A 12,457-nucleotide genomic window follows, 5' to 3' on the forward strand; every position below is an offset into this window, starting at 1 on the left:
CCCCCATTCTTGCACAACCCCTTTAAGTGGCCTTAGGAGTAACAGGAAGGGTTAATGAAAGAACTATCCATTAACTACTACCGTTACATTCCTCTTGGAAGCTACTGATTCTGCTTGAGGAGAGAGTTTTACATGCAAATCAGCTTTCCTCCAGAAAGAAAACCGCCTCTCTGGTGCCACCTACAGTTAGCTACTCTAAGTCAATGACCGACCCATTAAAGAGCCTGGAAACATAACGAGGGATATCAGCCAAACTAGAGGCCTCGTAAGGGTACTTTCACACGTTCGTTGTGAAGATGCACCAGGCAGTTCAGTCTCCGGGAAATCCGTGTGCGAACGGATAGCATTAATAGACTGATCCGTCTCAGTCTCTCCGGAAAAACGGATTCGGTATTATTAATTTTTGCATTTTTAAAGGTCTGTGCATGCGCAACACTTGATGCCAGATGCGGCATTAATGCATTTCAATGGAAAATAATGCAAGTGTTCCGGAATTTTGGATAAAGAAAATACTGCAGCATGCTGTGGTATTTTCTACGGCCAAATACCGTAAGAGTGACTGAACTGAAGACATCCTGAACGGATTTCTCTCCATTCAGAATGCATTAGGATAAAACTAAATCAGTTCTTTTCCGGTATTGAGCCCCTAGGACGGAACTCAATACCGGAAAAGAATAACGCTAGTGTGAAAGTACCCCAAGTAGGACCTGCTGTAAATGCATATGTGGAGAGGCTTATAAAGACATTCCCATCACTGCAGATATCATAGTGCACGCCCCTTTAATGACCGCCATGCCAATAATAAAGTGTTTAATAATGCTAATCAAATTAGAGGGGCAAACTGTCTCACCGGGGCAATCAGCAATCATCATGCAATTTGCAATCTCCATGATACCCATTATGATCGGTCGGACAGGGTTATTACTGGTGCAATAGTCTGCGGTACTGCATGGAGTCGCACAGTAAAGTGAAGTAAAAAGGAAAATTTGCCACCACAGGTTACGGGAAAGAAAATTAGAAGGGGGGAGCCAGAAAATAAAGGATTAAGTTGAAAGCAGGGCTGAATTGGGGATAGTGGCTACCTGGCAGGACATAGCCTGCTGAGACTGGCTGGTAGGGAAATGAGGTAAGTGTCCTTTGGATTCCGGTGTTGTGGCATGGTTCTGGGCCAAATCACGGTTGGGTTGGGCTGTGGAGCCGGAACTGCTGCTCACTATGACGGAGGCGGGTATGCTACTGCTGCTGGAGGTACTGATGCTGAAAGTGCTGCCAGAGGCGGCTATGCTGTAGATTGGCATAAAGATCTGTGGGGCTGCAGAGGTTTGCACCAGGCTGCTCTCCTGCTGTGGTTTCAACGTCACTTCATAAAATTGCTGCTGTTGCTGCTCCTTCTGCAATGGCCAACATTGGCAACCATCCGTTAAACACTCGCTCACACAAAAACGGCATTTTAATCATGTTCTACGAGGAGGCAGTAACCCCCCTCCCCCCCCCCCATTGCGCTCAGTTACAACATACACAATCCTTTACAAGCTGTATGGACCATTCTGCGATTTGGCCACTAGAGGGCAACGAGTGCAAATCAGAATTTAGTCCTAAAAGCGTCTTTCCACTATAGCCCTCGGATATGACACAGATCAGCCCTGCACAGGTGTCTATTGAGCCTTTGTGGGTCATATCCAAGAGTCATGAAAATTCTGGAAAAAAATAAAATAAAAATAAACCCCCCAAAAAAACCTAGATGACAACAAAGGCTAAAAAGCACATAAATAAAGAAAGAAGAAACAACGTATTAATAGTAAAAGCGGCATTAGAGCATGCACGGCCCAACAATGAGCTTTGAGAGATGCTGCAAGACTCATCTTTCAGTATAGGACTCGATACCTCCCCCCTCGCCTCAGTATTCTTTGCTAGAAGGATTTACAGAGACGAATATGGCTTACCTGCTGGAGGAACATCTGCATGGACTCTGCACTGATAATATTTCCTGGCGTTGCTTGGCTAAGGATTATTTTGTCGGGGTTGGGTTCAAGACTGGGGCTTGGCATTGCCTGCTGAGGGGGCTGCTGCTGTACATTCAGTTGGAGCTGGGCCTGTCCTTGTGATGGCTGTTGTGTCGTTTGGACGGTCAATATGGAGGTCTGCTCTGTGCCGGACAGAAGGCTGGCTCCTTGTTGCACAATGCCCGGGCTCTGGCTACTTCTCGTCGAGGCCTGCTGGATGCTCACTGCTTGACTGAGGCCGTCAGGCGTGTTAAACATGGCCACCTGATTGGGCAAAGTCACTCCTTGGATAACCGTTTGCCCGGCTTGGTTAAGGGAAGTAGTCACTGCAGGTTGACTCTGGGTGCTCAGGCTACTGGCCAGGGAGACTGGCATCTGGAACAAGGTAGGTTGGCCAACTTGCCCCGCCTGCAGCTGTATGGGGCCCGACAGTATGTGAGCAGTGCCATGCGCGTTCTGAGACGTGAGGACCTGCCCCAAGTTCAGCTGGCTGGCAAGGTTCTGATTGGTGAGGATTTGGGCAGGCAGGGCCTGATTGAGGATTTGGCCTCCTGGACCTTGGCTGGCGATGATGTGGGCTTGTCCACTGGGGTGGGAAGCAGCTAAGATCTGGCCACTCATGTTGGCCTGCAGTGCAGAAAGCTGCTGGACGGCTGAAGCTCCTGGCAAGAGGAACTGGTTCTGTCCCTGCAGCATGGCCTGGGCATGCTGAGCCGGGATGACGATACTGCTGCCTTGGTTTAGCAGCTGGACACTCATGTGTTTGCCGAGTGCTTGCTGCTGTGGAGGGGGCTGTTTAAAGACATTGGCAGAAAGGCCCTGGGGAAAGCTGGAAAGGACGACATTTTGACCAGGTTTCCCGGCCATGAACGTCAGGTTTTGCTGAGCTTTCTGCTGTTGCTGCAGTGATGCGTCCCCCTGAATGGTGAGTGTGGTATTGTTGGGAGCGAACGGTTTGGGCGAGATCTGGAACAGTTTTTGCTGGAGTACACCAGCCGGTTTGGGTTGTATTGGAGTTGGAGTCCGTTGTATAATAACTGGGCTGTTCAGACTGGAAGTCACTGTGAGTGACTGTGTGCACTGAGCCGCCGACACACTGGCAAACATGGAGCTGCCATTCAGTGTGGTGGCCACAGTGGGAATTTTGTTCTGTAGGACCAATCCGGCGTTCTGTGGAGACACCCCACTTGACGCCAACGCGACCTGCTGCTGCTCTTGGGTGCCGCCAGCTAGGTAGCTACCTACCGGCAGATTGGTCACCTGTGTTGACTGCACTGGCTTGGCAATGATCTGTTGTGCAGGCTGGTTGATGGCCATCACTTGTTGTCCCACCACTTGTATTTGCCCAATCCCCAATGCCCCCCCAGGACTGCCATTGGGCAGCCCCGGGAGGTTGGAGATGGGCTGTAATGTAACATTACTGAGTCCAACTTGTTGGATAAACGGTTGTACGCTGATTGCCTTGTTGACCACATCCTGCCCCACTGACTGCTGCACTAATGCTTGGTGCGTCAGCACTGCCGGCTGCTGAAGTCCAATGAGGTCTGCACCGCCAGAAAATATTTGAGAGGTCCCATCCGGGGCAGCCGGCACCACTGGTTGCAGAGTAGGGAGCTGGAAAGAGCCCAAGTCCAGTTCTGCCTCGGCTTCAAGAGTCTGTTCTGTAATGTTGGCCTCCTGCAAGCTCTGCTGGAGGATGTCGCATGGCTGGTCAGAGTTTGTGAGGCCGGCGCTCGCCCCTGATGGAGACCCAAGGATGTCATCGGGCAAAAAGTCCAAATCCACACCACCAGCTGGGGGGTTTGGTTCTGTAGTTAAATGGTTCCCTGGAGTTTCCTGAACATGAAGCTGAAATGATAAAAAAAAAAAAAAAAAAAAAAAAACACATTAAAAGACAAGAAGTGCGGCCTGTAAAGATTACAAAAAGCTGCTGAAAATGATGCAAAATGCTGTGTGAATCCAGCCTCAGGCCTATTCACACACTCGTGAAAAATATGACCTCGTTTACAAGTGTTTTTCTATTCACTACACTTGTAACATGCTTGAGTTTTACGGAGTCCTATAGGAAAATGCTAAGATTGAAGAAAAAAAAAAGAAAAAAGAAAACTAACCCAAAATAATAAATCGCCTGAAAACACAGCAAAAAGTTTTTGTTTTTTTCCTTTTTGTAGAGATTTAGAGATTATCTAGCAGTTTGATGGCCTACCCTGAGGATATGTCATCAGAATCTACTCAGTGGGGTCTAATATTTTGCACCCCCACTGACTGGCTGCTTGAAGAGTGCTTCAGTGGGTGCTGCAACCTACAAGCCAGTGCAGTCAACACAGGTGACCAATCTGCCGGTAGGTAGCTACCTAGCTGGCGGCAACCAAGAGCAGCAGCATATGACTGATGCTGGCCTAAGAAGAGACTGGAGCACTCGTTGGAGCGCTGCAGCCTCTTCAAACGGACGATTGGTAGGTGTGCCGGGAGCCGGACCCCCACTGATCAGATACGGATGACCTATCCTGGGGACAGGCCATCGGTATCAAGCACCCAAAAAAAAATAAAAAAATTCAAGGGTCCTTGCACACATGACTTTGGCACTGGTGTTTCCTTGCACGCAGAGGGGGAGATTGACTTACGCCTTTTAGGCAACATTAAAAACAAATTTTTGCGCTTCTCTCCACTTCTGCAAAAAGTAGCGGAAAGGGAGTGGGGCAAGGCGGGAGGGTTTACTGTTGCCTCCTGGATTTACTATAAATTTACACCGGAAACCGTCCTGTAGCTGGAGTAGATGTAAGTTTCTGGCACAGAGCCAGATATGCACCAAATTTATTAAAAGGGTTTTCCAAAACTTTTACACGGACTACCTATCCTCTGATCCTTCAGCGCACAGGTGATCAAGACTGGCATAGGAAATCCCTCCATGTGTCTTATTCGCTGCTTTACCCCTCTAGAGAAGGCGTTTTCAAAACTGTCATGAGTTACACCATTTAGCGGTTTTTTTTTTGTTTTGTTTTTTACTTTTCAAAAAGACAAAAATGCCACTTAGGCCTCATGCACATGACCGTTGTTTCGTTCCGTGTCCGTTGTTCCGTTTTTCGTGATTTTCTGCGGACCTATTGACTTTCAATAATGCACAGTTTGTCATCCTCGTCCGTGATCCGTGGTACCAGTCCGTCAAAAAAATATAACCTGTCCTATTTTTTTTCACGGAAAACTAATTTGCGGATCCATCCAAGTCAATGGGTCCGTGAAACAACACAGAGGCACACAATATTGTCATCCACGCGCCCGCTTTTTTCCTATCATTTGCATGGCAAACTTGACAGACTTTTTTTTACTTTCCTTCATGTCTGGTGATCCTCCAAAAATAAAGGAAGACGCACGGAAACAAAAAACTGAAACGTATCACGGAACAACGGAACCCCATTTTGCGGAACGGAACACAACAACGGCCGTGTGCATGAGGCCTTAATAAACAAAAACGGCAGTGGCAAAAAACTGCTTGCGTCTCATGTGCTTTATATTTCCTATAGACCTTCAGCTACTATCTCGAGGTGTGGTTTTTACCGGGAAATAAAGATGCAAAAATTGCCACCAAAAAAAAAAACGCGTGAAAGCAGCTTAAGGATAGGGCTAAACGGCAACATGTCTCACAGAAAATTGGCATGACATTTTTTGTTATTATGGTCAACGGTGTCGCACTGTAACATACTGCGACAGTGGCAAAAAAAAATCCATCCAGGTTGGATGTGTGTGTGACGGTCACATCGCAGTATGTCGCATGTCGCAGTGTAACACCATTGACTACCATTACAAAAAATGTTGCGCGACTTTTCTGCGACACAGGTCACCATATAGCCCCAGCCGCATAGATTTTTAATAAAATTGCAGAATGGGTCTCTTCGAAGAGTGATGACAATGACTAGCTAAGAGAGATAAGTGAGCGCCATTACCCCAGTGCTCACGAAGAAGGCACTTGCTGCATCTCCAGTGTTATCCAGCAGATCGTCTCCATCAATCTAGAGAAAACAGTAAGAAAAGAAATCCTGTAAACTGCTGACCAATCACAAGTATTATCTCAGCATTAACGTACAAAGCTATGGCTGACTCTCTTCTATGGCACTACATATCCCAGCATGCACCACCAATACAACGTAGAGTGCGATGCATTGTATTTTGTAGTGTTGATCAAACAGATTTTGCTAGAAAGGCCCCAAGATAAGCCGATCACAGGTTGTCCTATGGTAATTTTTGGGGGGAGAACCTACTAGCAGATTTCCCTGTAGTGCTTCCATAGGGAAAAATGAAGCATTACCAAGTTCTCCCTTCTCGTTCCATGCATCTTAGGCCAGCCATACAATTAAGACAGCTGTCAGTCGAATGCTCCTAGAGTGGGTAGCCATCACTCCCAATCCACCCATATACAAGCATGCTCAACTCAGCAAAGAATGCATGTGTTCTCAGTAGGAAGAATAGAGGAAACCTCTGCCAGGAGTCTTCGCTCCTCAAGAACTAAGAATCGAGCAATTGAAATTTAAAGGGGTTGTCCGGGCTTTTACTATTGATGACCTATTCTCAGGACTGGTCATCAATATCAGATCTGCGTGGGTCCGGACAACCCCTTTAATTACTGAATCCTTTTACCTGTCGTGGGAGCCCCTAAACCTATTCGGCCACTTGCACACAACCGTATGCCATCCGAGACCTAAGGTCCGTGAGTGGGCCTTATGTCCCGGAGTGGCATTGATCATATGCACGGGAGTGCACAGCATCACAGATTACAAATGATGCTGTGCACGTTGGGACACCCACGGGTGGCCTGACATGCACAGCATCATTGTAATCTATGATGTTATGTGCTCCCGTGCCCACAATCAATGCTGCTCCGGGACATAAGGCCCACTCACAGACCGTAAGTCTCAGAGGGAATACAGGTCGTGTGCAAGAACCCTTAGATGGTCACCTGGTCCCCCTCAATTTTGGAGGGTTAAGACAAAAAAAAAAAAAAAACATCTAAAGTGTATGGCGAGATTTACAGAACTGCAGTAGGATCCCATTGGTTTCTATCACGATATCCGCCTGTGTGCACTCACCTTATCTGATCCATGTAAAAAGTCATTCAGAGCTTGGGGGTCACTGAAAAGCAGAAAACGCAGATTAATAGCAATAAGAGCTAAGACGTGGCAAGACTAGGACATGCTCTATTTTTTGCAGGGGCCGCGGAATGGAACTACGGATGCAGACAGCATCCGCATCTTTTGCGGCCCCATTGATATGAATAGGTCCGCACCCGTTCCGCAAGCTTGTGGAACGGATGCAGATCCAGAATTACGGTCGTGTGAATGAGCCCTTAGGCTCAGTTCACAACAGCGCTTAGCTTTCCATTTTTCTGATCTGTCAAAAGAACCGCAATATTAAAAAAAAATATTTAAAAAATCCATTACTTTGCGCATCAATTATGGTAAGTTTGCATCAGTTCACGTCATTTCCACCAGAGACCAGTTACCTTTGACTGAAGAAAAAAAAAAAAAAAAAGGCTTGCCTGAAGGACTTTCTCCCATCAAAAATGACTGATCTCTGATGAAAGTGACAAACTGATGAAAACTTATAACGGATGCTCATACAGAAGATGGATCCGTTTTTCTGATGGATCAAAAGAATGGAAAGCTAAACAGTGATGTGAGCACAGCCTTGGACATACCTCGTGGTGCACAGAGGGCAGCATTATTGGGATGTTCAATGCTCTTTAAAGAGGACCCGTCCCCTCTCCTCACATGTCTATTTAAGTAACTACTTGCATTCCCTGTGGAGCATCAATTCTTATGACGCTATGTTTTCCCATTACTTTATTATTCCTGCTAGAAGTTATGAATACATTCCTAGCAGTTTGCAATGAAGGTCCAGATGGGCGTTACCAGTTGGGGGCATGTCCCTGCACAGTTTGACAATGGGAACACTGATTAGATAGTTTCAAACTGTCGGGACACCCCCAACTGAAGATAACTTCCATAAGGAATAATAAAGGAACAGCACAACAGTCATAAGAATAGATTGTTATTACATGGGGAGGAATGCAAGTTGTGACTAAAACAGACATGTCAGGAGGGGTGACACAAACTCTTTAAAGAGTCATCTGCCAGCAGCCCTCTACCTCGCTGTATGCGGGTCATACACTGGGCAGGAGACGGACATAATAAATTACATAATTAGTTACCAATTTCAACATCTCTGCTTGCCGTCAGCAGGCAGAAACCATCTGTACTGCCATGAGAGGGCAAAAACCTCTCCCGATTATGTCCATAAGGATGTGTTAAACGTTTCAAAGCCCCGGTGGCTGATCTTTGTCATTTGGACATGATCATAACAGGTTTCAGCTGCTGGATGCAAAGCATGAATTTCTATTCGCTGACACCAAGCAGATGTTTTGAAAAATGCAAAAACGTAAGTAGACATTAAAAAATGGTGGCACTTTCATAGTCCTTGTGTGTGATCCTTCAAGAGAATAAGGGAACCATTTCTAAGCACTACAGACAGCGGGTGCGGGGCTTTTAGCAGGTCTGTATAACATACCGCTTTGCATGGGACGTTTCCCCCCGTAGGTATTTAAAGCATAAAAGTTTACAATGGGAAAATTCCTTTAAAAAAATTTAATGAAAAGAAACTTTCTGCTCGTGGAAGGGATGGAATCCAAGTTGCCCATCTCATACAGAGGAGCAGATCAGGCGACACAGCGCGGCATTAGCAGGGGGAATAATAAAGCAACGCTTCAACGATCCAACTATATACGTAAGGCCACATGGAGAGCGAGCTAAACTACCCATCATGCAACTGGTGCTGCTTGAGACACCTGTGCTCTTTAGTGCCATAGGTTGTTGGAGATGTCAACCACATCTAGAGAGCCAGTTCTTGGTCCATCTCATACATTGGGGGGCATATCACTAGCCTTTGCCCCCCCAAAGTATGATAAGTGGGGGTCCCACCTCTGGGACCGACAGCCATCTCTGGAACAGAGCCTGCAATGTGAAGGAGAGCAGACTGCAGAAGCGCGGCCGCCCTCTATTTCCGTCAGCCCCACAGAAGTGAACGGAGCGGCGGGCCCCGCTCTTACTGTACGATTCCTACCTCATTTCTATTGGACTCCCGAAAATAGCCGAGCACGCTGCTCTGTTATTTTCGGCGCTCCCATAGGAATAAATGGAGGGCGGCCGCTCATGCGCAGTCTGCAATCCTTCACTTTTTGCGGGCTCCGTTCTAGGGACCCGCATCTATGAGACATTGGGGGCATATCATAGCGATATGCCCCCATTATATGAGATGCGCCAACAATAAATAAAAGATCATAACATTTCAATTTTTCACTGAAATTAGGATGATATTCAAGATTTTTTAAATCTTCTTGATGAGACCCGCAGGCCATTGATAACTACTCACCAAATTACATCTAGCAAACATCGGCCATCTTCATCGTCCATGTCAACTGCAAAAAAAAAAAAAAAAAAGATAAAGGCCCGTAAGTAAACGAAACCAACATTCAGAGTCAGGCAAACATCTAGGAGGTCATCGTGTTAAATAGGTCACTCCTTTAAGGGGGTTCTCCATTCCTACTTGACCATAAGCGGATCACAAAAAGTGTCCTCCTGCCCAGATCCCCTGCGATTAGTGGGGAAACCAGGCAGCAAGTGTTCAATGTCTCTGCAGCGCCACTACAGGAGAAATGAAGCATGACACAGTACCCATTAAAATAAATGGGTTAACTGTCTAATGTAGGACAGGACAAGTACTCCGGAGGAAGAGATACTCCTTGTAACCGCCGAATATTGGAACCCTCTCCCTCTATTAAGTTAGAATACCCATATTTATGGAGCTACAAAATCAATGGATCCTGCGCGTTCACCCTCCTGTTGGTCGACACTTCGTACCAACATAAACTAGCATATCTTTTTCATTCACTGCCGCAACATGGAGAAATCAGCTTTTTTTTATAATAAGCAAATTAGCCCTTTGGTGCAACAAGGGTGATGCCGTTGCACCCAGAGGCTACACTCACTTGCTTCTAAGTCCATGCCTGCCACCACTTTGACTGACAGGGCCAAGCTGTGCAGATGTAATCACGCAATGGACCTGAAGTCTAATGCCTGTGTGCTCGACGATGCAATCAGCACAGGGACAGTAGAGTAGAGAAGATTGAAGGCGCATGCGCAGTATAGAACCCATGAACTAGTGTACTTCTGTACTGTACTGATCGCATAGTCAAACATGCAGGCGAGAGACTTTGGGGACAGGCATGAGAACGTCTTCCCTGCCTGTCACAGTGGTAGAAGCGAGTGAGCAGAGCCTCTGGGTGCAACGACACTCCCCTTGTTGCACCAAGGGTCTAATTTTCAAATTATAAATATGCCCATTTCTCCACAATGTGGCCACCAATTGAGATGGGACCAACAGCATCTGATGGTTTGATTGAGGGGCATGTGATGACAGACTCCCTTTTTAATATTTCCCACTATAGCAGCGTGTAAACTCTAGGAAATCCCGTATTAAAAAAAAAAAAAAAAAAAATTATTTAAAAAAAAGCGCTTAAATTGTTGCATGGAAATACCCATCTCATAATCGGCATCTCTGTGAATGACGGGCACACATCGCCAAATGAATGACAAGACAAAAGTCATAAAGTGCCAGCGCTGCCAGCCGTCACCACGCAGCAGACACTCCTCGCTTAAGGCCTGCGTTATTACAGAACGATTTTCACTTCTTGCCAAGCATTCCCGCGGACAGCCGGTGGTGACATCAGAAGGCGCAGGCCAATTAATGTCCGGGAGCTGCAAGGTGAGGGGTGACTTTGTACTGGAAGATGAGAGATTTGGCCGGCGGCCATGGCTGGACAGTGGCCAAGGAGGTTTCGGTTACAGGCCCGGAAGAGAGAGTTTTGTGCTGTGCAATGTGCACTACAGCTGTACTCCAGCATGGCGAACAAAGGAGAGACCCCGCAGGAGCCAGACTGCTGCCTGTCAGCCGGGACAATGGCCTGCATTATACACAGCGTACACAGAGCGCTGCCCGCTAGAAGGAGGCAGCACCATCAAGGCTGAGGGATTAAACCAGAAGACTCAAAGACAACATGAAGACTTCATGCAGATTTAAACCTGGTCAAATTTTAAAGCAACTGTCCAGTCAGAACCTGAAAGATAAATCTAAGCTGCTACCTATATGGGATGATTTCCTGTCACTTATTTTACTCAGACCTTGCTTCTTGACTGCTTTTTAGCTTGGTTCCATTAAAGCAGAGCTGTGATCTGTGACTACAGCTTAGCTACAGTGTCTACAGGAAGTCTGAGGTAGTCTAAGACACACCCCCGCCTCATGATTGGGGCAGCTGCTCCCTCCCCCTGGAGCTCTACCTCTTCTGATTGGCTCCAGAGTATAAACACATTACAAGCTCAGTAGGAGAATCGATTTCCACTACAGTGCGTTATAGCTCATTTTTGGGGTGATCAGCAGCACATTTAATTGAGCATTCATAGGGCTGTATTACACCTTGGGCTGCAGTAACCGATTATTTTAGTAATGGAGCATTCCATCGATTATTTTTTACGATTAATCTAATAAGAAAAAATTAGACTGTTTTCCTTTATAAAAACTCCCAAGACCCCCTGCCATTAGTCCCCAACACCCTTCATTCCCCACTGTGTGATCAGCCCAAGTGCATCAGTTCCCCCCAGTGGCATCAGCTCTTCCCACTACCATCAGGTCCACTCTCCAACCAGTGTCATCAGCCCTCCTGCCTTGCGCCATCATCTGTTCCCCACTTGCGCCATCATAAAGGTACCTTTAACCCATTGCCGAATTCCCCTACACTTTATACGTCCTGCATTCATCTCGTCCAATACCTTATTTGCACGCAAAGCGGGGAGTCCGGTGTAAGTAACAGGCTCCCTGTAGAAAGCAGGAAACTTTCTGTTTGCCTACGTACAGGGTACTCAAATGGCACTGTGTATAGCAAGGGCAAAGGCAATGTTGCTTTCTGCTCCTGTCCCAGCAATCTTATGATCGCTGGGTGCTGGGTATGTGCACGAGCTGCTGGGTCTTAGCAGACCCATATCATCAGTTCCGCAGTACATGTCAGGAGTGCATATCCCCCTGTAACGGAGGGAAAAACCACTAAACATCGAAGAGTGTTAAATATTAAAAATGTCCCCCAAATCGTAGGCGATCACACATCCACTAGCCCACATCAAAATCTGTAGCCCTGCCAAACTGTGCCCTATATCAAAAGTAACAGAATGAAAAAGGGAACCCATTTTAATAATGTACCATTTTTGTTGCACTTTGTGCTTTTTTTTTTAAACCACCCATTTTCCTTTTTTTTCTTTTACATTTTCTCGTGTCTTGCAAAATAACTATAAATACTATAGTAAAGAAATGGCATAAAGTCCCTTGCACCACCAAAAAAAGATGAAAAAATAATTTAA

At 46.4% G+C, this 12,457-nt stretch overlaps 1 protein-coding gene across 3 annotated transcripts in view; it reads right to left on the reverse strand.

The window, feature by feature from the left end:
• The window catches only part of BICRA (BRD4 interacting chromatin remodeling complex associated protein), a 60,235-nt gene that overhangs the window by 19,266 nt on the left and 28,512 nt on the right, over nucleotides 1–12,457 (reverse strand). For 2 of the 3 annotated variants that reach the window (XM_044305392.1, XM_044305391.1), the window contains exons 3-7: nucleotides 9,423–9,468; nucleotides 7,085–7,127; nucleotides 5,945–6,010; nucleotides 1,944–3,851; nucleotides 1,083–1,391 (exon numbers count right to left, since the gene is read on the reverse strand). In XM_044305392.1, the coding sequence (XP_044161327.1) occupies nucleotides 1,083–1,391; nucleotides 1,944–3,851; nucleotides 5,945–6,010; nucleotides 7,085–7,127; nucleotides 9,423–9,468 (2,372 nt within the window). The remainder of the gene's footprint in view (nucleotides 1–1,082; nucleotides 1,392–1,943; nucleotides 3,852–5,944; nucleotides 6,011–7,084; nucleotides 7,128–9,422; nucleotides 9,469–12,457) is intronic. The other variant, XM_044305393.1, reaches the window with a different exon arrangement.

Source organism: Bufo gargarizans, chromosome 9 (assembly GCF_014858855.1).
Source record: "Bufo gargarizans isolate SCDJY-AF-19 chromosome 9, ASM1485885v1, whole genome shotgun sequence".
NCBI classification, from domain to species: Eukaryota; Metazoa; Chordata; class Amphibia; order Anura; family Bufonidae; genus Bufo; species Bufo gargarizans.